Here is a 26,837-nt window from a genome sequence, read left to right as displayed (position 1 = left end):
CCCCGTCCCTCAGTTCCAGGTGGTCTCCCCACACTGAGACCAAACCAAGAATGACTGTAAACTTCTGATGGGTACCAGCTTACATAGAACCCCAGCCTCCATCCGAAAGCATGGAAAACCGGGTGACGACCAACCAGCGAAGAGATTGTCTTTGCTGAGCCAGTTAGAGACTGGGGGCTCGTCCAAAATGAACCAATCAGAACTTGACGCTGGACAGAGGTGTGCAAAGTCTCTGAACGGCGCCCCCCACCCCGTGTGCCAGCCCCAGCTCTCCACCCCCCCCCTTTCCTGTGACCCGGCATCATATGACACCGCGGGTCATGTCACATCACGTGACCCCACAGCGCCATTTGACGCGCGTTACCATGGCAATGCGTATGTCACATGACTCCCACAGCATCATTTGACGCCACATTGTCATGGTAGTCCCGGTAAGTTGAGGTTGCAGATGCCTCGTGCGGTCCCCTGGCATATAACTTAAATGCCTTGGGGAAGAGCGTGGGGCCTCTGCAATCGCTGTGCCCCCCCCAAACAATCCCGCCCCCCGTTTGCGCTGCCCTGCTGTAGGACAGCCCCAAGAGACAGTGCCTCATGGAGAGGGAAATTCAGTATGAACTGGCTAATAGGGAATGAGCTGAGGGGGCAAGGACCCAGGCATCGCTCAACCGGTTTCAGCTCCATACATCCTGCCGGGCGAGATGCCTCACTACCGGGAGAGAACAATACTCCAGCCTTGGAGTGTGTACTCTCCCAGCAGGGGGGGGGCATCACTACCCAACTCCCTTTTGTCTCACAACACTGCACCTGACTTAATAGAACGGATAGTCCTTGGATTCATTGCATGCTGACCTCGCTAAGTGAATTGCGGGTCCAACATACAATAAGTAGTACAGGAAACACACACAGTGAATCATAGACTTCAAAGAAACTGCTCCGACAGGTAACTACCCGAGGGAACACACTAACAGGGTGGGTAGCCACTTTGTCTGTAGTAAGATAGCGACCCAGGTATTGGGTTAGAATGGCTATCTTGACAGGGGCAATCAGCAGGCTTAGGTTTTTTAATATACTGAGCCAGGCTGCCCCCACTGTCACAGGGTTCTATTGGTTCTGTGACTGTATTTGAGCTGTTTTGGTTCTGTGATAGTATTTGGGTTGTGTTGGTTGTGATAGTTTTTGGGTTGTGTGATATTATTTTGGTTGAGTTGGTTGTGTGGCAGTATTTGGGTTGAGTTGGGTCTGTGATAGTAGTTAAGTATTTTTGGTCCTGTGATTGGTTTGTGTTGCTTCTGTGTTGCTTGGGTGATATTGGTTCTATGATGGCATGTGGGTTGTGTTAGTTTTGTGATTAGTATTTTGGTGGTGTTGGTGGTGTTGGCTCTGCAATAATATTGTAGTGGTGTTTTGGTGTTGGTTCTGTGATATCATAAGGGTGGTGTTGGTTCTGTGATAATATCTGGATTGTGATAGATCTGGGATATTTTGTGGGTTATGTTGGTTGTATAACAGTTTTCTGGTTCTTCGATAGTTTGAGAGAATTACAGGTTCCCTTATAAAATGTAGGTTATACTTACTTTAGTTTAATATTTGTATTCGTTCTTATAATTCAATGATGGTATATAGGCAGTGTTTGTTAAATGATCATTTGTAGCTTTTTGTAATTGTATAACTGTAACATTAATGATTAGTATTATAATCACCAAAGAATGGTTCATTATAACGGAACGTTACAGTGTACTGTATGTAGTGTATGTGGCTGTTTCTAGGGAAACAATAGCTTGTTTGTTTGAGCAGCTGCAGGAATGAACAGTTATGGTTATGAACAGAGTTCAACAAATGGCATGAATATTATACAGTATGCTGTAACAACTTCACTTCATACCTTAATAGCTCAACTTTCAAAATAAGTAAAAAAAAATTAAAAAATACAATAGAATCTTAAGCAAATAGAATTTGTTTTGTACATACCATAAATCACTTGTTCCTGTGTGTCACGTACGACACGTGACCTGCATATTGGACAAGGGTTAATACGCAGCTCGCAATCTTGCACTCTTTTCACCTTTGCAAAGATCCCTCAAATGAACAATATCTCCCCTCAATCCATCACAATATACCATCTGGTACGGACAGCACACAAGTGAGCACGTGACTTTGATCTGCCACCAGGGTTTATACACACGGCGAATCTATCCAACTTACCTTTGTTCTTCGCAAGATACTTTCAATGAGTTAACATTAACCCCTTACTCAATTGCAATCATATCTATATGCTCCACCACCCACGAATTATGCAAAATATGTAAATTAATATATCTGCCAGGGTCTCATGTCCCATGTATTATAGAAAAAACTATGCACTTAACCAACAAAATTCTGTTGTAGCAAAATGTCAGAAACTACAAATACTCTCCAGAGCATGCAACAGTTCATTCAAAGCCCCAAAGCATCACTTATTAAAGAATTGTTTAATATATATATACTTCAGATTACAGAAAAAGATAATTACAAGAAGATACAATTACAGTAAATGTAAAACAGTTTCTTAAAATAACAGGATAAAACATAAATCCCTATACATTACGTTATCATATGCCATAGGTTTTCCTCATAGGTCACTGACGTAAAAATAGTTCACGTGTTTGGTCCAAAACACACCCTGTTGAAATTTGATTTCATAACTCCAGGGCAAGCCCTATATACCATTCGTTTCCCATTGATACAACTTTAGCCCAGCCCTGTCGTAAATCCGCTGCTAGGTTGACGGTTTTATGACCGAGGAAGAAAAAACTTGACGTTTTAAAAGTTTTGCCTCAATAAATAAATGCACACATAACTTCCTTTCTCTGATACGTAGGGAGACGTGAGTCATATCAATAGATTCAGGTGATTTTGGCGAACGTAACTAGACTAATTATGACCGACCTGCTCCTAAATTTCAGAGATACATGGATATCTATCCTTGGCACTTCTTACCCATGTAGTTTGTGGTATGGTTTGATTTGTCTTTTTGCCATGATTACACATATGTACCTGTTATTATGCAAAGTAGATGATGTCACATGATATTCTCTTTTTTAATAAAGTCACTCTTTGGTTGAATACTTTGACTTTCTTAGCCAAGCCCCATGAACCCTGCAGGACCTTCCAGAGAAGGCCTTTGAAAGTAGCTCTAAAAGGATCCTGTTTATAAAGTTGTCAGGAGCCATGTTTTAATCCATATCTGGCAAAACAACTGCCCTTATCTCGAGACTCGAACAGCTTCATACAACACGTATTGTACTTTTAGTGGGCCATAAGTCCTCTTTGAAGCTCTGGACAGACCCAGGAAGAGTCTTGACCTGTCAACCCCAATATTTAGTATTTTTAAACTCAAACTGTAGCTACATTAACCCCTGAAGCACCAGATTGGTTAAAAGATCTAATATCACATGATGTGTATAAACAGAAGACTGAAAGATTTTTGTGATTGAATTAACTAAACTTTGATTTGATATATTTAATGGTCATGTTAGTTGCTTTATATAGCAATGTCAATTGTTTATGGCTCACTCTTTTATCTAAAGGTGTTTTCAGCTAACAGCCGTGTACATCTTTCTACAGATGCGTTGTGGCTCATGTTACTTCTTCATATGACTTAAAATCATGTCTCATACTATTGTACAAAGAATTGAGTTTTTGGAACGACCAATCTATATGTCTCTGCACTATAACGTTGAGAAGTGAGAACAATACATTCCTTAAAGTGTTGTATGGATGATTGAGAGGCAATGAACATGCCTCGATGAATAATTCCAATCCAGAGGATTCATACAAGATTCAGTGATGTGTATGCAGATCACATCTCAAACTTAACATGAAGACCAGAGTGATAGTGTCCAGTTTCTTGAAGGCTAAAATAGGTATTGAGCTAAACAAGCAATTAACACACAGTATTAAAGTATGAGCAGGGCTGTGAAATACTAACGTTACCTGACTGTTTGGAGTAAACAGGATAGAGGAATGCAAGTTTCAGTTGAATGATACAATTAAACAATAGAAATGCTCTTTGAGGAGTTCATAGAGTTACAGCCAGTGTTCATTTTTTGCAATTTGAGACTTCTTCAAGATTTTATAAATGCTTTTTACACATTGTTGCGTAAGCATACAAGGGTGGGAAACTACCGTACCTGTATGTGACGTCAGTTTGGAGACAGTTTTGCTTTTTCTTGGTTTCATCCCCGTGTCCTGAGTCAATTTGTCACATACAGTTGGAAAACATACTTATTATTAATGTTGTGTTAATCCATGAGAGGAGAACATAGTCAGGATAAGGATCATTTACCTAGATTGACTAATGGTTAATAAATGAAAATAATTGCACGTTTAACAGTAATTCTATTATTCAACCTGTTCACTAAAGCAGTGTTTTTCAACAGGGGTTCCCCAGGCATCCCTGAAAGGTTTTCTTGTGATTTTCAGGTCTTTTGAAAATTGTACTAAATACAGTACAGAAGAATTTATAATGCATCTGATCTCATACGCGCTATTAGAGAGGGTTGGGGTTCCTAACAATGCATATGAAATCAGAGTCACTATTAGAGAGGGTTTGGGTTCCTTACGATGCATCTGATCTCAGAAGTGCTATTATGGAGGGTTGGAGTTCCTTACAATGCATCTGATCTCAGGTACGCTATTAGAGAGGGTTGGGGTTCCTTACAATGCATCTGATCTCAGGTACGCTATTAGAGAGGGTTGGGGTTCATTACAATGCATCTGATCTCAGACGTGCTATTAGAGAGGGTTGGGGTTCCTTACAATGCATCTGATCTCAGGTACGCTATTAGAGAGGGTTGGGGTTCATTACAATGCATCTGATCTCAGACGTGCTATTAGAGAGGGTTGGGGTTTCTTACAATGCATCTGATCTCAGACGCGCTATTAGAGAGGGTTGGGGTTCCTTACAATGCATATGATTTCAGACGCGCTATTAGATTGGTACTAATTCACATGCTATTCTAAACTGTAATATATGACAATATTGGGACTACTTTGGGACAATATTGGGCTACTGCAGAACAAAATTGTTGATTTTTATTACTTAACCCAGGCTGGTGTTAGACCTATTATTGTAGATCCTTTGGAATTTAGGCCCTGATACACAAAGCTCCTTTAACTCCGGCCTCATAAGATCATTATCAAAACCGGTAACGGACGTAACGTTCCCTGAGGTTAACACAAAGCTCTAATGGCTTAATACCATGTTAAGTTAGCACTGCCTCGTGTTAGCTTAACATGACTCGTGTTTATCTCACTGAAATATGGGTTTTAGAGGGGAGAAAGTGAGGTGGGAGTAAGAGAGGGGGGAGGAAAAAAGGGGGAAATCTTTGAAGTTACTCGTCAGCACTTAAGGAGGCGTTAACATAATTAATAGCTTGTTCAGTCAATAACTGAGACTTGTATCTGGGCCTTGGGGGCTGGTTCTATGAAGTCTGGAGCGGCCGGTCACACTGTATTGGGCCAAAACTAAGAGTTTACGACTGACCACTGTCTTTCTGACTTTGTAGAATCATCACTTTATTCAAGAAGCTCCGATCACTAACAACTGCCAAAAGTCAATGGCAGTTTCCAGATGATTTTCGTGCGATTGTCCGTTTTGGAGCTTCATGATTAAGGCCCTTAGAGAGTGTAACAACTTGCAATGAACCTACACTTCTCCAGACACAATGCGGCTACTAGAACTTTGACAACTGTACACACCAAAATGTGGTTGATCAGATACAGATACATGCAGCTGTTGTTAAACTGTTTTCTTGGGGGCTATAAAAGAATAAAGTTGGCTACGTTCCAAGCTGAACAAGCTGGCAAACTACTCCAAAACGTATGTGCTGTGTAAATCATGTTTTCACAAAAGTATTATGGTGTTTAATGTTGCTCGCTTTAGGACAGTGGACCTAGGCAGGGATGTTCTTGTGCATCCTTCCCCTTCTGATCGTTAATATAGATAAATGCTATTGTAACCCTTCTTCCTTGTTCTTAAGGAATTTACATCAGTTGACTATGTACATGGCTGTGCGCAGACTCTCATACCTTGTCAGGGTGCTGGATCCATACAGGCTGGGCGTAGATATGCTGATGGAGTAATAATAGGCGCCAGGAACTTTTATAGTACAAATAGGAGCTTTATTAACAGCCGTTCATAACGCTCTTCACTCTAAGACATACTTCACTCTATTCACAGTTTTGATATATTTACAGTGTTTGTATTATTTGCTTCTTCCCTAGGCATTCCCTTAATACTCTAGGGAGGTACTGATGCTTGTTTCTCTTTGGGTTAGCTGAATCGTCCATCTTCTGTGTAGCGTCCGAAGTCCCATTACTAGTGAGCCCCTTGCAGGCATTGGCCGCATTCTATTTCCTTGGGATAAATACCCCTGGTACTGTACACTGACTGCCATCTATGGGCAGACTGAGTTAGCTACGGACCTTCCGATTGGGCCGATCCAGTTATGACCTAAAGTTCCTATCTGGGGAACACCTTTTGGACATAGGCTTCCTCATATCTGAAAAAATGGGTTCACCATGGCCATTGGTACGGACGCTATCTAGGTAGGGCACTTTTACCAACTTTAATACAACAAATGGGGACAGATCAATTTTAGTACATATATCGATACACGGAAACATATTTGCATTATTACCAGTGAGGCTCCTGCAATTGGTACTCCCAGGAACCTAATTCTAGAACCTTTGGAATGGCTATACAGTATATACCCCAATAGTGATGTCACTGGCCACCAAGCATTCAATTGGAGTGGCTGCTTTCCTGCCAAGTCACTCTACACCATGTGAGGGGAGAGAGGCTCCTGCGCGATCCCACAGTTAACCCATTAGGACCATTGACCCTTTAACTGAAATAGTAGTCCTGGGGGGTTACACTATTATTTCGCCTATCCACATTGAATTTTCCAACACATTTTTTTTCTTCATTTTTATGATGTCTCCTTGTTTAAGTTTGATCCTTAGTTAACCCCTTCCTCCACTTTTGCAGCCCTCTATATTCCACAAATGTCAATATCCAATGACACACGTACTGTATATTTGATTCAAATGTTTTGTATCAAATCACTGTATTAATAGCTCTAATGGTGGCAGAGGGCTTAAACTTTAATGGAATAAATCTAAATTCAGGATAATCGACTGTCACCTGAGCTTACTGAAGCTGTAAACAATTGCTGAGTTTGCTTAAAACCTAGTACAGTGGTACTCAACCTTTTTTCTCTAGGGGCACCCCTAATCACAGAGCTCAGTTGCTGAGGAACCCCACAACAGGACAGTCACTCACAGGAGACACAGGACAGAGACAGACAGACAGTCACATGAGACAGAGGGGCAAGAGAGTCACAATAAGCCACAGGGCAGAGACAGTCACAGAAGACACACTCACACCATAGGACAGAAAAAACAGACACCAAGCCTCACGTCTCTCCTGATCATGCTGCTTCGTCTTCTGCTTGGCCACAACCCCCAGGCTCCTAACACCACATCCTGATTGGCGGCTGTTGGATAATGCAGCCAGTCAGGGTGGAGAAAACTACCCAGCCCCCTAGCAACTGCCCTGCATTCTCTCTGCTCTAGGAGATTGGGGAAATCCTGCAGCAACCTTTGGATGCTCTCACGGATCCCCAGGGTGCCGCGGAAACCTGGTCTGGAAACACTGCCCTAGTAATACTGCTGTGAATCAGCAAAATATATGTAACAGTGTTCCCCCTCCCCCCAATCGCAGATAGGGGCCATTACAGGGTGTGTGCGGTGCATACCTGCTGGTAACAAGAGGGTTGAGTCGTCCGCGATTACTTGGGGACACAGGAACAGGCTTCTGAGGTCCATACCCCACATAATACTTAGCAGTGCAGCGCCTCCATCTGCCGTAGGCTCCAGGGATATGGAGATGATCTCCCATGGTTGAACTTGTACCTCTCCCCCCAGTTAGATCACACACCAGGCCGGAGGTATATTACAAACAGGAACGGTTTATTACTACACACTTTGCAATAACACTACAGCTACGCAGCAGTCTTCTACCGGATACAGTCTATTTAGATAAGCTCTCACTGGAGATGGTCCCTGGACTGTCACTACAGGCCAAGGGCACCCACAGCCATCCTAGCTCTTCCCCACCTCCATAGCGGAGGCAAAGGAATACCTTTGTATACCTTTGAAGGTCCACACTCACTCCTCCCCACAGGGAAGAGCACATGGGAAGGCCCCATCTCAGGCTCCCAGATGTGTGACCTGCCTTCCTCAGAGGGAAGGAGCAACCTCCAAATTTAGGGCGGTCCTGCCCTTAAGTACAGCCAGAAGGCGGGCACCCCGTTGTCCTAGCTACCAAAAGATGTGCCACCCCCTTCTGTCACTCAAGTGCAGTGTGACGGGAGCTTTGTGACAGGCTATAATAATACACCAAATAACTGGGTTGAACTGAACGAGGCTTAGATATAATAAAGTATATTTATTCCTTAAATAGATGAACAGACAATATAGTACAGTAACAGGCATGAAGTACACTTACTTTGGGGTTGGGGAATGAGAAGTATCATGTAGCAATTCTCCAGCAATCAGGTACAATTCAGATGGTATAGAAGACAAAGGATATAGGGTTGACCACAGTTTATATATCTTTTGTGGCCCTATCCTTAACATTAAGTACAGGTGATTGGGCAACAATTACCTGTATCCAATCTTTAACGTGGAAATACATTTTAATCCATGCCCCCTGCTAGTTAGGACATGCACACTAGGACCCTGGGGTCTCATTTCTGTAGCCCCACATTTACATCAGGAATGCCAGCCAGTCTACCAAATGGGATTTCTGGCAGGACACTCTTTGTTGTAAGGTGTTAAATGTGACACTTACAGACTGCTCTGGTTTGAGCCGTCTCCGCCCTCAGGTAAACAGTGAGGGTGACAAAATCCTTTGAACAATACTTAAGTCCTAGACATTGGGTCGCCTCTCTGACCATATGCTTCCTTGTATGCAAAGGAATTTCCTCTGGGTTTTATCCCTGCCTTGGGATACAGGGTTACAAGTAAAATATAAACATATTAAAATATCTGATTCCGGAGGGAACTTCCGGTGACGTCACCCGGTATGGACGGCTGCTAGAGGAGCTCCTGAAACCCGCGGGTTATACAGCGACAAAACCCCCACTTAAACTTCAAATTTATGGACGAAAATAGTCCTATCAGATAGACAAACAGAAGGGGAATGTCAAAAACAAAAAAAACGAATAACCAGGCTGTTACCAAATTTTTCTCACCGTCTCAGCGAGGGAAAGCAAGCGCTATGAATCCCCAAGATGGCGGCGGACCGCATGGCGCTACCTCCCAACCGGGGAAAAAGACCCAGCCGAGAGAGAGCCCCCCTACAAGCCCAGAACAGGCAATAACCAGGGCATATTTGGAAGACCTGATGGCGGGAATGGCTGCCACCCTCAAAACCTCCTTCCAAACGGAATTGCGGTCTGCGGTGAGCGACATAAGGAAGGAAATCTCAGGGCTAACGGAAAAAACCACTACCCTAGAGAACAAGCTATCCGAATCCCTACAAAGACAGGGAGAAGCGGAAGAAGAGATCGGCCGCCTGGGTGAAGAGATCTCCCTCCTCAAAGAGGGCATGGAGGAACAAGAAAACCGTGACCGAAGACAAAACATCCGTGTGAGAAATGTTCCAGAGTCAATCACACAAGAACAGATTAGGCCTTACCTTCTGGAGTTCTTCAATCTGGTCTGCGGGGAGATGGAGGAAAAGGAGATGGAAATGGACAGAGCCCATCGTGCGCTAGGACCCAAGTCTGACGACCCAAAACGCAGAAGGGACATTATAATAAAAATGCATAAATATACCTCAAAAGAAAGAATTATTTCAGCATGCCGGGACATGGGAGAAATAACTTTTCAAAATGAGACACTACAAGTGTTCAACGACTTGTCAAAAGCAACAAGAGACCGCAGACGGGAGCTAAAGCCACTGACTAACCTGCTCCGGGAGAAGGGAATACAGTACAGATGGGGCTTTCCGTTCAAAATCTCGGTGAACAGAAACGGAAAGTTCCTGTCCCTGAAATACCCCGCGGACATGGCCCCATTTGCAAAGGCCTTGGGCCTAACCCCTCCTCAGGCATGGCTATCGGGCAACCTACCATCTGAAGACACCGCAGGAGACCCGCCCCGGACATCGGAGAGGATTGCGGCCCAGCACTCCAAAGACAAGTAAGTAACAGCCGCCACCGCACCCAAACAACACCCCCCCTTCACGATCCCGAGAGAGAGAGGAGACCCACAACTACACTGAGGGATATCCCATCGGGCCGGAGCTGTACCTGAAGAGAAGCCGCTGACCTCCCGATCAAGACGACACTGAAGACCGCTGCCCACGTTGGAACACGTGTCATCTGTTCCCGCGATGGCACCGAGGCGAATCCCGCCAGCCGAGTCGAAATCCTGGTCCACACTTAACCCGACCGGATGGAGCGGGATCGTGGTTTCCCTGTTGCCGGTTCGCAATGAGGGTCTAGTTCCAGACCTTGTTCTGCCATGCCCCGATCCGATCTTCCAGACGAGGCTGCAGGGGTGTTCGTTCCACCCCCCTCTTCAGCCGGTGGTCCCGATCTCACGGGATGTTTTTTTTTGGCCCATGGGGGGGGAGGGGGGTGCGACCCATCAGCGGGCAATCAGCGGAACCTGAACCAGCGGAAACGCATTGACGCAAGAGACGGAGGACAACTGCGACCCTGAGGACCCAGTTCAGCCGACTTGTTTCAAAGGACACACAAACACAAGTTAAGGTTTTGTGCCCTGGAGGCCGTGAGTAGCATAATAAAAAAGGTTATACCATAGAAAGTACCCCGCGGCACCCCCCTCCACCCGTAGCAATCCCAACCCAAGCACATAGCCCCCCGCCCTTCCCCCCCCCCTCCTCCCCACCCTCCCCCCTCCACTCCACCACACGTCCCACCCCTTCCCCCCGCATCCCCCCTCCCCCCTCTCACCCCCCCCCCCCACCCTGGTTTCCTTTCCCACTCCCCCAGCCCCCACCCTCCCCCCCACTCTCAAAACCCAGGTCCACAGTACATGAGAATGATACACATAAACCCACGACCCACAACCGAAAAGTATATATAATGTGTGGAATGCCCCTATGCCTCTCCCTATACTTCCCCCTCTCTAGAACGACATTCAGAGGAAGTAAAAGTACATAGAAAAGCTATGAATACCCTCGCTGATCTCTAAACAGCACATAGCATACTGATGGGGCAGAGTGATACAACAGATGTAACACACAAAAATGTGAAATGCCTGTACTGTATGAAATGTTCCGTCAACCTCCCCCCCTCCCTCCCCCCTCCCTTCCCCCCCCCCTCCCCTCCCCCCCCCTCCCTCCCTCCCCCCTCCCTCCCTCCCCCCTCCCTTCCCCCCCCCCCTCCCTCCCCCCTCCCCCTCCCTCCCCCCTCCCTTCCCCCCCCCCTCGACGCTAGATAAAGTTGAAAAATATACATAATGTATGATGTGCACCTGTGCCTCCCCTAATAGACCTGAGCTGACTCTCAGACAGTGTACAAGATTCCCATTACATAGAGGGGTATGAGAGTTACAACATATAAAAATGTGAAATGCCTGTACTGCCTGAAATGTTCCATTAACCTCCCCCCCCTCCCCTCCCTATCCCCTTCCCTTCCCTACCCCCTTCCCCTCACTACCCCCTCCTCCCCCCATTTTCCCCCTCTCCTTTCCCCCCCCTCCCTCCCCCCCATTCCCCCCCCTCCTTCCCCCCCCCCCTCTCTCCCCCCCCTCCCTTCCCCCCCTCCCCCCCCCCTCCCCTCTCCCCCCCCCCTCCTCTCCCCCCCACTCCCCCCCCTTCCTCCTCCCCCCCACTCCCCCCCTCCCTCCTCCCCACGGGTGCTATACAAAAGTTGAAAAATATATGCAAGAAGAGATATGTACCTATGACCTTCCTTGGAACAGAACCTAGAGGAAGCAAAGGTCCATAGGAAAATTGAATGTGCCTAGGCTGACTGCCAGATAGTGTATAGCATACTTATTGTACAGAGCGATACAACTGACGCAGCATATAAAAATGTGAAATGCCCACACTGTTGGAAAGGATCCGCAAACCCTCCCCCCACCCCCACATTCACCCTCCCACCCCTCCCGCCCCCCCCCTCACCCCTCCTGCCCCCCCCCCTCCCCCCTAGCCCCCTCCCGCCCCCTCCCCCCCCACCCGCCCCCCTCCCCCCTAGCCCCTCCCCCATCCACCCCCCCCCCCTGTAATATATAAAAGTTGTGAATTAAACGCAATGTGGTTTAGGCACCTATGCCTTTCTTTGGAATAGAACCCAGGGGACGCAAAGATTTATAAGAAAGCAAAAGGTGCCTTGACTGATTCCCAGATAATATAATGCATACTAATAGCAAAAAGTGATATAATAGATGCAACATACAAAAATGTGAAAAGCCTATATTGTTGGAAAGGTTCTGTCAACCCCCCCCCCATCCCAACCCACCCCCCCACTATCCCACCACCCCCCCACCCCCCCCCCACCCGCCCACCCCTCCACCCCACCATCCCCCACACCCCCCATCCACTACCCCACCACCCACCACCCCCCCCCCCCCACCAACCGCCCCAACCCCCACCCCCCCCACCACCCCTCCACCCCCCCACCCTCCACCCCCCCAACCCCTCCCTCACCCCCTACCCCATCCCCCCCCCCCCCCACCCCCTTCCCACTCAGACGAAGCAAACTGACAAAAGAAAGTTGAAACTGCTTGGGTGGAAAATCAAAATGTGCAAAGTGAGGCTGTGGTGTAATACTAAGCAACAGATGCTGTATAAAAATGCAAAATGTTTAAACTGCCTGAATCACACCCTCACCTCCCCTATCTTCCCTCACCCGTGGATTGAGAATTTACATAAAAAAGGGGTTAAGTAATTTCTATAGAGGGTTTGGACCCCTCAGACGTCCAACGGTGGACTGACCCGGAACCACCCCAGAAGGGCTCTTATAGCCCAAATGCCGGCTGTTCTTAAAGCTGGCAAAAGTTTGTTGAGACCTTTTCAAGGCCTCGTTACAACCTATTTCTATCAGCTGACCCTGTCCCAGCTGATCTTCGCCCTACCCCCGTTGACCCTCCCCCACGCCGCCCCCCCTCAGCTTAAAATAGCTATCTTAGCCAAAAAAAACTCACAACTCCCACACCTACAGAGATATAAACTAGACTCAGACTTACTGAATCAGGGCCCCTCAGATGGGAAAGATGAGGCCTTACGACACCTTCTAAAAAAGAACCCAAATGGCTAGCCAAACCACAATTAAATTCACCTCTCTCAATGTGAAGGGCCTCCAGAATAACCGTAAAAGGAGGCTAGCACTCCAAGATATGAAAAGATCAGGGGGGGACATCATATTTCTACAGGAGACCCACTTCACATCACAAGACCCCCCAAATTTATTCAAAAAAGTGTTCCCAATGTGTTTTTTCGCATCATTTACTAGCAAAAAAAGGGGCGTAGCTGTCCTGATCAGACAGGGCACCCCATTCAATCACATCAAAACAACTGCGGACACAGAGGGTAGATTCCTAGTGGTATATGGCTCCTTAGCGGGCTCAGCGATCGCTCTTATCAATGTATATGCCCCAAACGAGAACCAGACCGAATTCCTAAAGAAAGTACTCGAGGGCATAGACCCGGGATATCTATCATCGATGATAGTGGGAGGGGACCTAAACATGGTCCTCAACCCTACCGAGGACAGATCGACCACAATGGGTCCCCCCCGCACAACCCCCTCCCAGATCACAGGGAAAAGGTTTAGGGGAATCTTGAGCGAGTTTTCACTGGTGGACATCTGGAGAACCCAACACCAGGGCCAGAGAGACTATACTTTCTACTCAGCACCTCACCAGACCTACTCTCGAATAGACCACTTTCTGGCCACAAAAAATGTGGTGGCGGCAACAACTGACTCCGACATAGGACCGATCACATGGTCTGATCATGCCCCAATTACCATAACCTTGACAACACCCTTTGAAAAGACAATAAATTACTCATGGAGGCTAAATGACTCACTACTCAACCATCCTGAGATAGAAAGAGAGATTAGATCTGCCATTCGAGACTACTTTTTTTTTAACTCAGGATCCGTCTCCTCTCCAGCAATCCTGTGGGAAGCCCATAAGGCAACCATTAGAGGGAAATTCATCTCCATCGCATCCCACAGGAAAAAAGCCCGCCAAAAACTAATAAAGGAGCTCACGGATGATATCAAAATAATAGAACAAACTCATAAAGCTAACCCCTCAAAAAAAATATATAAAACATTGACAACAGCTAGAGCAAAACTTAGACAAATCCAGCTGGAGGATGTTGAGAAAGCCCTTAAATGGACCAACCAACAATATTATGATAAAGGGAACAAGGCAGACAGACTCCTAGCGACTAAATTAAGAGGGGTGCATAAACGGTCCCAAATCACGGCGATCAAGAGTAGGTCTGGTGAGATACAACATAGTGACAAAAAAATAGCAGCCGAATTTACAAAATTTTACACCGAACTTTATAACCTAAGATCCAAAAAGAGCCGCCCCGAATCAGCAGCATCTGAATTAATAGCACAATACTTAGATAAGTGTCAACTCCCCATACTAACGGAGGAGGAAAACACAGTCCTCAATGCTGAGATTTCAAAAGAGGAACTGGAAGAGGCGGTCAAATCATTAAAAATCACTAAGTCTCCTGGCCCAGATGGCTTCACTAATGTTTACTATAAGAGATTCTTGCCAGTATTATCCACGCATCTCCTAAGAATATTTAACGATTTTATGGAAGGAAATCAAATCCCTACGTCAATGTCCCTGGCCACCCTGGCCATAATACACAAAGAAGGCAGGGACCCGATGCAATGTGGAAGCTACCGTCCAATCTCCCTGCTTAACTGTGATCTCAAACTATATAGCAAAATACTCGCAAATAGATTGAATCCCATTTTACCAAGATTAATAGATAAAGACCAAGTGGGATTCGTAGCAGGCAGACAGGCCTCGGACAATACCCGAAAGATAATTGACATTATTGAACATGTCCATCTCACAGGGACCAAAGCATTACTCCTTAGCTTGGACGCAGAGAAGGCGTTTGATAGAATAGACTGGCTATTCATGGACCATGTTATGCGCAAATTCGGCTTCAAAGACGCATATCTAGAAGGAGTCCGTAGATTATATCAAAATCCATCTGCAACAGTAAAACTACCAGGGGGCAGTAACCAGAGATTTGAGATTACTAATGGAACTCGACAGGGATGCCCCCTATCTCCTCTCCTCTTTGCATTAACCATAGAACCCCTAGCAGCGGCAATAAGAACAAATAGAGACATCAAAGGAATAGAAATTGGACACAGGCAGCACAAAATATCCCTATTCGCAGATGATGTCATTTTAACCCTGACGCAACCCCAAACATCCCTACCTAACCTCCAAAAAGAACTCCGAGATTTTGGAGATATATCAGGCTATAAAATCAATAACGATAAATCGGAAGCATTAAATCTAAGCCTGCCAGAGCCAGAGGTGAAACTCCTCAAATTAAACTTTAACTATCATTGGAGCTCCTCGAGTATCAAATATCTGGGAGTAAAGATAGCGAGGAACTACCAATCCCTATATCAACAAAATTACCCGACCTTATTCCAGAAAATTAAACAAGACCTAGCGAAATGGGGAGGATATCAAATATCATGGATCGGGAGAATGATCTCGGTTAAAATGAACATACTCCCCAGATTATTATATTATTTCCAGACGCTCCCGGTCCACATCCCTGGCTCAGAATTAAAGAATATACAAAAACTAATCTTCCACTTCATTTGGCAGGGTAAGAAACCCAGAACCGCTAGGACAGTTCTCATGGCATCAAGGGGAAGAGGAGGACTTGGGGTCCCAGACATCACAAAATACTACCTAGCCGCACAATTGCGACAGGTGGTAGTCTGGAATGCCAACCCAAACCAATACTGTTGGCTAGACATAGAATCATACTACGCCGGAACGCCTTCACTACCAGCTTGCCTTTGGTCCCTGAGCAGGGAAGACATGCAGAATAGTAAACTCAAATTAGGTCCAATGAGACACACATGGGAGATCTGGACGAGATGCAAATATAAATTTAAGCTCACTTCGCCCCAATCCCAACTCATACCAATTCACAAAAATCCGAAATTTCCTCCTGGTTGTGAGCCCAGACAGCTGGATCAATTCAAAGTAAAAAATATTAGAACGATCGCTGACCTCGTGAGCATTGGAGAATTCCTGAGCTATCAAAATCTACAAACCAAATATGAAATAGCTAGGTTGGACGTATTTAAGTATCTACAAATTCGGCACTTTGTTCGAACCTTATCCCCAACGTTGAAATTTCCCCCTCTCACAGTTTTTGAGCGGCTTTGTCGAGAAACAGACCACCAGAAAGGTCTTATAACACAAATTTACGCAGTATTAGAAAGGGCTATAGAAGCCCCCACCCATGACTATATGCTGCATTGGGCAGCAGAATTGGGCATAGTTATAGACCGAGAGGACTGGGAAAGAATTTGGGAGAATGCCTCAGGAACTTCCATATGTACCACAATCAAAGAAAATATATATAAAATACTGTTCCGCTGGTATCTTACCCCAGTTAGAATAAACCAAATCTACCCCCAGGCGTCCGATATGTGCTGGAGAGGTTGCGGTCAAAAGGGGGACATGGCACACATTTGGTGGACATGTCCGGAAATTCAAAAATACTGGGGAACCACTCAAAAATTAATAGAAGAGGTCACCGGCCTCAAAATCCCTGTCGACCCGCTGACCTACCTGTTGGCCAGGCCCCTAGAAAATGTGGACCGACCAACAGGTAAATTAATCTCCTTCATCCTAACAGCGGCTAGATGTGCAGTGGCTGCCGCCTGGAAGAAAGTGTCTCCCCCCTCAAAACAAACGATAAAAAATAGGATACAAGAGGTAATGAACATGGAGAAACTATCGGCTTTTCTGAAAAGATCCACGGACTCCTTTAATAAAACATGGGACCCGTGGCTAACCCATATGGCACCCCCACGTCCCTAACCCAAAGATGAAAAGTAAAAAGAACGAGTCTAGAAACTCCAGTAGAAATACTCTGAGGACGTAATAAGCAACAAGTATCCCCCCCCCTCCCCCCTCCCCACCTTCCCTTCCCCCCCTTTTTCATACTCTTACTCTCTGTTTCCATACTCGCGCCCCCCTCACAACCCCAGGAGGGCCAGGAGGGCGATGAGCTTTCCTTTTTCTCTCTGGTTTCTTTAACCAAAAAATGGAGAAAACTTGTATTAGGCTGTATTAACATATATGACATGTACATTGTGAAATAAGTATTTGCCTAATAAAAAATTTTGAAAAAAAAAAAAAAAATATCTGATTCCGTTGGGTCTAGCGGGTCCAATCTACCCAGATCTTAATGCCGGAACTGGGACACCATGTGGTCCGAGTTTCAGCCCGCTAGGACCTTCGGGACCGGAGTTACACAAATACAACTTAAACCGTTTCCTATTTTAATACAAAAATCTCCGCTGTAAATTAAATCACGTTTTTTCACTAAATCCCCATTGAAAACAACGGGCTTTGACGACATAGACTTTCAATGGCGAACCGCCGCCGTTGGCGGCTATGGGAATCCACCGCCATAGACTTTCAATGGGGCATCGCCGCCGTTGAAGTCTATGGGGTTTCTCCGCCATAGCCGGTCAATGGAAATTGGCCGCCATTGGAGTCTATGGGAAAAGTCCTGAACTTTCAAGGGGGTCCATACTCCGTCGGGTTGGTCCAAGAGGGTCAAGGATGGTTCTGCAGCCATGCCGGAGCAGTGCCTACAGATACCCCAAACCCTGGCCCTCAGGACCCTTCGGAACCGGAGGTATGGATTCATGGTTTTCAGCTTTTTTCACTTAGTCGAATTCCTGAGCTGTTTCTGCCGTCGCCATTGGAACCTATGGCGCGACCCGCTCTCTCGGCACGACCCTTCTCGGGGGTCCAGGATACGGGGACCCGGTGGTGGTCGAGTGGGGGGAGGTCTAGGGACTAGGAGCAAAAAGAATTTTATTTCTGGGTGCCCTAGAACTGTAGATTCCCACGCCACTTAACATTGAACTTGACTAACAGTGATCAAAGCTCTCTTTTAGAAAAAGTATCCGCTTTGCGGTTTTGACGGCAGCCAACTCGTTCCTGCAAAGCGCCGTCGAGGAATCCCCATTGAAGTCAATGAGCCCATTGACTTACAATGGGAAACCGCCCCTCCTCCTCTCGAACACCACCTGCTGGTCTTCACTGGAAACAGGACCAAAACAGCAAGATCCACCATTGAAATGCTTGGAGCTCTAATGGCGGCCTATGGGACTCTTCAAAATGGTGCCTGAAAAGGCAGGAAAATTACACAAAGGGCTATAATCACTGAATAACTATTAACCCTTGCACTCCCGGATGGATCCCAGTGTATGTGTGATGCAGACACCGATATAACCAGATATCACAATAAAGCATGGGGACAGGGGAATACACATTTACATGTTATAACAAGGGTTAATCACATTTCTGGACCGCAGCCCAGTTAACCCCTTGTCTCCCTGGTGAGGTCAGGGGATGGCCAAATGGGGTGCAACCCCTTTAATACCGGGCCACCCCCTTTCTCCCTCTACATGCAGTACCAAAGGTGAAGGGGAAAACCCTATACCAACTACTGGCAAGCCTGTTAATACCAGGGTTTAATGCCAGCCCATTGGGTAGAATTGTAGCCAGGGCCCCACTACATATATAAGGAGCAATAAGAGTAACGAAGAGGAAACTCACATATGATAATGGGATATCTGTTTTTTTTGTCACTTTTTGCATTCATTTTTTATAAGTTTTCTCAAACTGTTAGCATTAACACTGCCTAAAAAATGGTGGTATTACTACATGTTGAGAACAACGTGACTGGTACATAGCCTCAAAATAATCTTAACTTATAGAGAACCATACAAATCATACTTCCAAAAAAAGCACATTTACTGTATTTTGAGACTAAAGATCATGAACTGTATGAACTCCTAAGAAAAGTGGTTGAAATTAAATGAATTGTTTGCTGATTGCAGCTGAATCACTAGTGAGAACCTGTCTTACATTTGATGCAGATTTTCTCTTTACCACTGAACACACAGGATAAAATTGGAACAAAGTACCTTTATACATTGACACTGGGAGATGAAAGATCAAAATGTTCATTGTGTCAGTTTTACTCCCAAGTTTGCCTTGATACAGCACCCCAAATGGGTTTGCAAAATACTGTAAACTAAATGGACATTTAGTCAAACAATCTGGACAGTTACCCAACGCTAATACAATGCACAAGGTAACCACAATAACCTTATGTGGTGTTTTTCCACACCGGAGAAGGCTTGCGTTATTATATTTGTAGAATATGCGGAGTAACGTGTAGAATGCTCTCGGTAGCCATTGGAATCTGAACATAAGAATTTGAGCAGTCATTTGTATATACTTGTCGATCTCAAGTGGGCAATCCTGCCGTTAGTTTCTTACGTAATAATCCTTAACCCTAGACCAAAATGTGCCCATAATTCTGCAAAAAGCTTCAGAATAAAATTATACCTCTGATTCAGGGAGTTTTGGGAGAGAATTTACATTTGCCTGATTATAATGCTAGATAAAAAACAGCCCATGTACTATTCTATATTCCAGATAATGCATTTAGCCGCTAGTTGTATATAATTATATGGTTTGCAAAGCACTTTAGAAAAGGTGATTACATCTAATGGAGTATGGAAATGAATGCTAAATGCAGTGTAATACTGTACAATACTGTGCATACAGCAAAGGCAAAGATTGACACAAATGATACCAGCCTTCTTGTAGCACATATTTATGCAAAGCAGGAACAAATGACAGCTTGCAGACATGCTGTAAGGATACAGAGGAGTGCTAACATACCAGGAGTTTTCATTACGCTGCCTCATTTCACATGCTTTAATTAGCAGACTTTGGAGGAGGACTGCTTTATAAGGACACTTTTGTTCAGCCCTTGAACTTTTTAGCATCTATAATAGAAAATATGGGGTAAGGGGGGAGGGGAAGGAAACTTTCGCTTCAGCTCAATTAACAAATTAATAAATTGGTAATAAAGGTGCAAAAGGGGATAGAGAACGATTATGAAATTAGGGGAAAGCACGCCCTTTTGATAGCACTCATTGTAAAGTATGATATGATGTAAAATGTAAAATAAAACTTTATTTATAGTTGAAAAAATAAAAGAAGGTTACAAGAAAACATCAATAGATGTGTATAACTAAATCTACCTAAATTATATATACGTGAATATATCACTATGGTGACTAAACATATAAGACAGACCAAAGTGCTACATACATAAGTAACTAAAACTGAAACAGAGGGGAAATCCTAATAGTTAGCAGTAAATTACATTAATAGTAATTAGAACCTTAATAGGTCACAGTTGGTAATGGATAACCACTAGGTGCAGCACTAGAAGTAATTAAAAACCTGTATATCATAAACAGGTAGCATATGACTGATAATGTTAATATTTACAAATAAATGACGTATACTTATTCCTACAAAGAACCTGCAATTGGTGCAGTAGATAGTAAAGTACCTAATATGATAGCTATGTAACCACCAAAGACCATACAACCACCAGACCTTCATTTCCTTGGACTTTGTGGAATTATATCTGAATACAGTGCTCACAGTGGTCAAATCTTGTAAGACAGAGGGGCAGGTTCATGCCATAGCATGAAATACTTTAGTCAAATACTGTAGGATGTGGGCCTGCATCTTTATATTGTTCAACTCAACCTTCTTCAGTATTTGTAGTGGAAGTACGGAGATATAAATGTTAATCTTGGCCCTAGAATGCTTCAAGCAGCAAAACATTTTTATAAATAAATTAGTTCTGTAGTATCAGATAGTGATTTTTTTCCCCAACTCTTAATGCCATTTTTAATTAGCTTTAATATACTGAGCATTCTTTAATTTCTATAGCAGGTTTTAGCCCACCTCTCAAACATCTTTGCAACACTTTCTTATTTGTGAACATTAGTTGCCAATGCTCCCAGCAGTTGGAGCTGTAAACTGTAGCAATAGATAATGTAACATTAGTGATATTTAAATACATTGTAGCTGCTGAGTTACACTGACTGAAGGATTGATTGAAACTGAATGGTGTCCATTTCATTAGGCACACAAGCAGGATTTTGATAGATTTCTAACAGGATCACCAAACAATTGTCAGCTTAGGTAAGAATGTAGAACTATAAACATTGTCAAAAGCCAAATTTTTCACTAGTCCATGGGACAATAATGACACATATTCACTGTAGGTACCTGCAAAATTCGGTTATGCCTTGACGTTGGCTGCAGGCTTAAGCGCTTTAGCCAAAGGGTTCAACAAAATAACTCTTATTCATGAGAATTTTATTTTAGCCTAATTGGTAGAAGCGCAGGAATCGTTCCTTTTGTTTTTCTATGTGTAAGGCCTATCTTTTTACCAGCAGCAAATTTCTATAGGGGGGAGCGCGGTAATATACAGTCTTTCACATTATTGTATGAAAGAAAAAAAATCTGATTGAAATCAATAGGCCGGGCTTTCTTGTACCTCAAACTACAGTAGCACTGGGTCTGCAGTAGGGAATTGTATATCTTTTTTTTTTTTTATAGTTGGTCAAACTTTATTAAGATATTTTTCTACACTCCTTTTTTAGCTGCCAATAAAAACATCAGAATGTTCTCTAAAAGCTCTAGTTATTTACATGATGGGAGGCACAGGCATGTTATGAGACCTCAGCTGTTCATGCGCCATATCAATCTATTGCGGAGACTTTGAGGTAGGTGGTACAAATAATTTGTAAGCGTTAAGGAACCAGGCGATCAACAGAACTCTAGGGGCCCCCCTGGTTCAAACATAATAAAATATTAAATAAATAAAAGATAAGGAACAGCTGGGATTGCTGCTGTAAGTATGAGATGTTCAGAATCTAAGGGGCTATAACCATTTGTCCTGCAGAAATGTTCCCAGATAATGACAGCCGTAACATTTTTCAGCAGTCTGGTTGTACTCTGTATTAGTGGTTGTAAACTGTTATCCCAATACGTTTCAGAGATTATTTATCAGCGTTATCCCCAGATATGCGAACGCCTGACCATATAAAAATGTAATGAATTGGCACTAGCTAAATTGGCAATAATCATTTAAATGTAGTATTTCCGTTTTAGAACGACCTGTATTTGCTTTTATTGTACAGATTCATAGAATATTTGAGAAAAATAGTTTCTAGTGTTTTGTGTATTTTTCACAGTTTTTTTGGGGGTGGGGGTGTGCGGGGGGTGGGGGATGGGGGGGTGGGTGTTTATTATGTTTATTCATGTGTCTATGTTTGCCTGCTTGTTCTTTTTGTGTAAAGCTTAATACTGTAACATGTTATGTTAAAATGTTGATGGCAAACCCTAGTGTATACAAAAATACATTTTTGTTGAAATGTAACATTTTTGAAGTTTAACATGTATTATTTTATTTATTTATAACCAGGTGTTGAAAATGGCAGAGATGCATGGGTTAATGGATAGGTTGGAAAAAGCCGTGATTCGACTTGAATCAGCCCTGTCAAGTTCTTACTCCTCTACCCTAATGGAGAGTAACGTTGTCAATGGTATTAATGGAGGTATGATTACTGTACATTCTTACTTGGTTAACTATTGTGCGCTAATTGATGCGCGGGAAATATGGCATGATGTTAATATAGAGAACCAATGTTGTGAAAAGCGATGGTCCCTAAAGAAATTCTAAGCTTGAATATTCAAGACGTTTCCCAAGTATAATCGGTTTATTCTATCAATATCATTATCATCATGTCACAGCTACAGCACACAGTATGTTATGTTTAGCAGTTACATGGATTGAAATAACCTTTTCTTTCTTCCAAATGGTCTTCCAGTTCTCAGGGCTGTTCGCAGCTTCACCTCCCACCAGCTTTTCATCTCCTAAAATTAAAATGTTACATATTTCTTTAATATTCCTCCTTTGGTAGGAGGTGGCAAGTCAGCTCAGCCTGCAAGTGACTCTAACTGACCAGTATCATCGTTATTCATCAGAGGTCTGAAGCTTTTCACCTTTCAACTACTGTATTTTTAAGTGAACACCCACGTTGTTAACCCCTGCAGTGCAGGAGAGGACTGCAGATATTGGTCATTCACTGCCTGAAACAAATGCATGTCTGCTCCCCCCAGGAGGGCAGGAGCTATTTTTTTGGGTGGGGGTGCTGTACATACGAAAATCAGTAACATGCATACAAGACTATAGTGTAAAATTGTATAAACTTGGGGGCGCTGCACCACCCCCAACCCCCATAGCCCCCCTCACAGTGAAAGAGGTAAACCAGTTCAAGTCCCTGTACATTAATGCTAAATGATGTTAAACAAACACTAAACGATTCGGAATGTATATTTTGTAAGTTTTATGCAGTAAGAACAGAACTGATGGGAAGGAAGATTACATATATTATAGATGGCATATAACAGCTAGTCAGTACGATTGGGCGCCATCAAAATATAACTGCTACTCTCGCATGCTGAAAATGGTTACTTTTCCAAAACAGATTACTGGAACAATTAAGGCTAGTGCGAACCTGAGTTGATGAAAAAAATTAAATAGAAAGCAGTAGGTACAGTTGGCTTAAGATGCAATTGTGTCGTACTACACTAAGGATGAGATTTTAAGCAGTAAGTGGATGCATGTTAAAGCACTATTCACTAAAGCACATACACTAATGGTAATCCAATGTTACTCCTGTTACAAATACAAATATGGTACTATTTTTGTTACTCTTGTTATTTGAAATATTGAAATAGCTAAATAGAGCCTAAATTATATCCATCCCATAAACTCTAAGCAGTGTTGCTGTTAAAGAGCCAATCGAAGTATCTTAAAATAAAAAAAATACACAGCATTTGATTACCTTTAGCAGACAGCTTTCCCGGGGCACAGGACTAAAGTTTCTACTGCCCCCTCCTTCCCCCTCCCCAATGTTTGGGGCCTTGTGAGACTGGTTTAGGACATTTGGTTCTGGCCATTTCACCATGACCATATGACCGTCGGCACTTCTCTACAACTCACTGTTTTTGCCGCTAAGGTAAGTGGCTTGCCCTAAAGCCCCCTACCCTAAGCTCTTACCCTAAAACCCTTACCCTAGCGGCTAAAATCCCTTAAATTAACTCCCTGCCCTAACAGCTAAAACCACTTCAATTAACCCCCTATCCTAAGTGCTAAAGTCCTTTAAATTAACCTCCTGCCCAGTAGTGAAACTTACCTTAGATACGTCCTGTGGCGGGGATTCCAGCGGCGGATCAGCTGCAGGGGAGGGTCCGTGTGGCCGAACGCCGATGGTCATTTGGTCAACAGTTGTCCTGGCTCTCCCCCCACCGGTGGTCCTGATCCCAGTTAACATGACTATCAGGTAACGTGACTAGTGGAACATTAATTCCACTATGTCATTAGAACATACAACACCCTAATCGTGACAGTGCATACCAGGAGAGCAGGAACTATACAAATCTCAGCCTAAGGCTTTGGTCCTACTGCGTCCGGCGGCGCGCGCTGCCGCGTGCGCGTTACTCACCATCACATGGTATCCTCCCGAGCAGGTCCCAATCCCCCCTCGCTGCACGGCTCACTACGCGCTGTGACGCGTCAGCCACCAGGGGATGCAAGAGAATTGAGATCCCGAGCGGTGACGCATCACGTGGTGTGGCTGTGAGCCAATCAGCGCCGGGTCTGGAGCTGTCAGAGCTTCGTGGGGGGCGGGGAAGTGTGTGTATGGATGTGTATATATATATATATATATATATATATATATATATATATATATATTGTGTGTTGTGTGTGTTTCTTACAGCCCCTCTCCACCTCTCTCATTTATTTTCCCTTTTTGCTGCCCAGGTCCCTCCCCTCCCCCGATCCCCGCGGCTGCTGCCCGCTCGGGCAGGGAAGTGGGAGCGGGGTCAGTCGGTTGTTTGGGCTTCCCCCCTCTGCCTCCGAACCTTGTGGCTGCTGCCCGGGTGGGAGGTTACGCAGGGGAGTGGGGAGCGGGGTTGGCGGGCGACGGGAGCGTGGCTGGCCCCATACTTGCCCGCTCTGGACGGATTGAGCGTGCGGGTGAAGGGGGGGGGGGGGTGTTCAAGCTGGGAAGAGACTGGCACTCACGGGGAGAGGCTGCATTGGTGGTTCAGTGGGTGGCGCGGGGAGGTGTCCCCCAGCCCCCGATCCCCCGGGGGAGCTGTGAAGGGGCCAGCTTGTGGGCATGCAGGACTCCCGCATGGCGCCCCATCCCCCTCCTGCCCCCGGTTCCTCCTCGGTTGAAGGAGAGGGGTGCGAGGGTTTGCGAACACGCGTTCCTCCCCCCAACCCCACGTCATGGCCACGCCCCCCGACCCGCTTCAGCCACGCCCCCCCGCGCCAAAGAAAGTCAGCTGAAGACCGCAGATCGCGGTGCAGTGACTTTCACGCGCCGCCTGTTTGCAGTGCGGGCGCGCTGTCTGAGGCGGCGGGGCCTTAGCCTAAATTAATTAGCCAGCTCTCGGCTGCATCATTTGCAAGGTTTAAAGGCCTGGAACGTACTACAGTCTGTGTCTTACCCTGGAACCCTGCAGGACCGTGCTGTTACACGAATCACAGACCCCTTTTCTTGCTTAAAAACTAAGCCTTGTTGGCCAATGGCTCAGCCATGTTATATACTGTTTTAATGGAATATTCTAAACCCTGCCGAAAGTAATCTGCTTTAGGTTATTTTGCACATACGCCGAATGTAATCTCTTTTTGTGTTCCACGTTTTAAGGCTAAATAAAAAGCCTATACTCCGAGTCCCCATGTGTCGTTGCTTAGTCGCTGCAGCAATATGACATTCAGATTGAGTTCCATATGTAAAGGTTTAAACACCTTTAGTAAAATAAGAATCGCAGCAGTCTCTTGAGCTTCCTATTAGCCAAAGATAAATAGAAAAAAAATTGTTACGTTTATTACAGAGAAAAAGCCAAGGCCCAGATGGCTTTACTCAGTTATTATAAATATATTACAATACTTTTAGCTTATTTACAGATGTTATTCAATTGTATTAATCTTTCTGGACTTCTCTCCAAACATTTTTTTTCCAACTTCATTTTTTAATTGATTTTCCAAGCATAGATATACAGAAGTAAAACATTGGAGGGTGGGTGTTGGGGGAGGGGGGTGGATACATAAAAGAGAAAAGGATAGCGGGGGGAGGGGTGAGCATGGGGGACAGTCCTGATACTCACCTGCTCTTGGGAATAAAATCTGGGGTGTGGGAGAACAAAAAAACAAACAAACAAGGGCAACTGTGTTTTCAAGGACACAGACATGGTTGGGGGTAGTGGCCAAGAATCAACTGGGCTGACTACCCAAGCTCCATCCTCTGAGCTACTTTGGGCCCTGGGCTTATTGTAAGGATGAGACTAAACTGTATTCATATCGTGGGCTTAAACTTCGCTAGTAAGCCATTAGTAACCTTATATTAACTTGAGCCCGAAAACATAACATAATATATCAACATATAATACTTTTGCGTTTACTCTCACCAAACCAAACCTTTGGGTGCAACCTCAAATTAACTAAAACCAGAAAACATAATTTGACACTTCGGCATATTGTCCTTTTACGAATGATCTTTTTATGCTATACCTTCAGGATTCTCCCGATC

The 26,837-nt window shown here is 44.6% G+C and overlaps 1 protein-coding gene across 1 annotated transcript in view; it reads left to right on the top strand.

Annotated features, from left to right (window-relative positions):
• Positions 1–26,837, top strand: part of CAP2 (cyclase associated actin cytoskeleton regulatory protein 2) — a 144,011-nt gene that overhangs the window by 2,232 nt on the left and 114,942 nt on the right. Inside the window, exon 2 of the mRNA XM_075585642.1 lies at positions 22,655–22,787. Within this exon, the coding sequence (XP_075441757.1) occupies positions 22,664–22,787 (124 nt within the window). The 5' untranslated portion in view covers positions 22,655–22,663. The remainder of the gene's footprint in view (positions 1–22,654; positions 22,788–26,837) is intronic.

Source organism: Ascaphus truei, chromosome 2, assembly GCF_040206685.1.
Source record: "Ascaphus truei isolate aAscTru1 chromosome 2, aAscTru1.hap1, whole genome shotgun sequence".
In the NCBI taxonomy this organism is placed as follows: domain Eukaryota; kingdom Metazoa; phylum Chordata; class Amphibia; order Anura; family Ascaphidae; genus Ascaphus; species Ascaphus truei.
The sequence above is the reverse complement of the archived record's forward strand: the minus strand, read 5'-3'. Positions and strand labels throughout refer to the sequence as shown.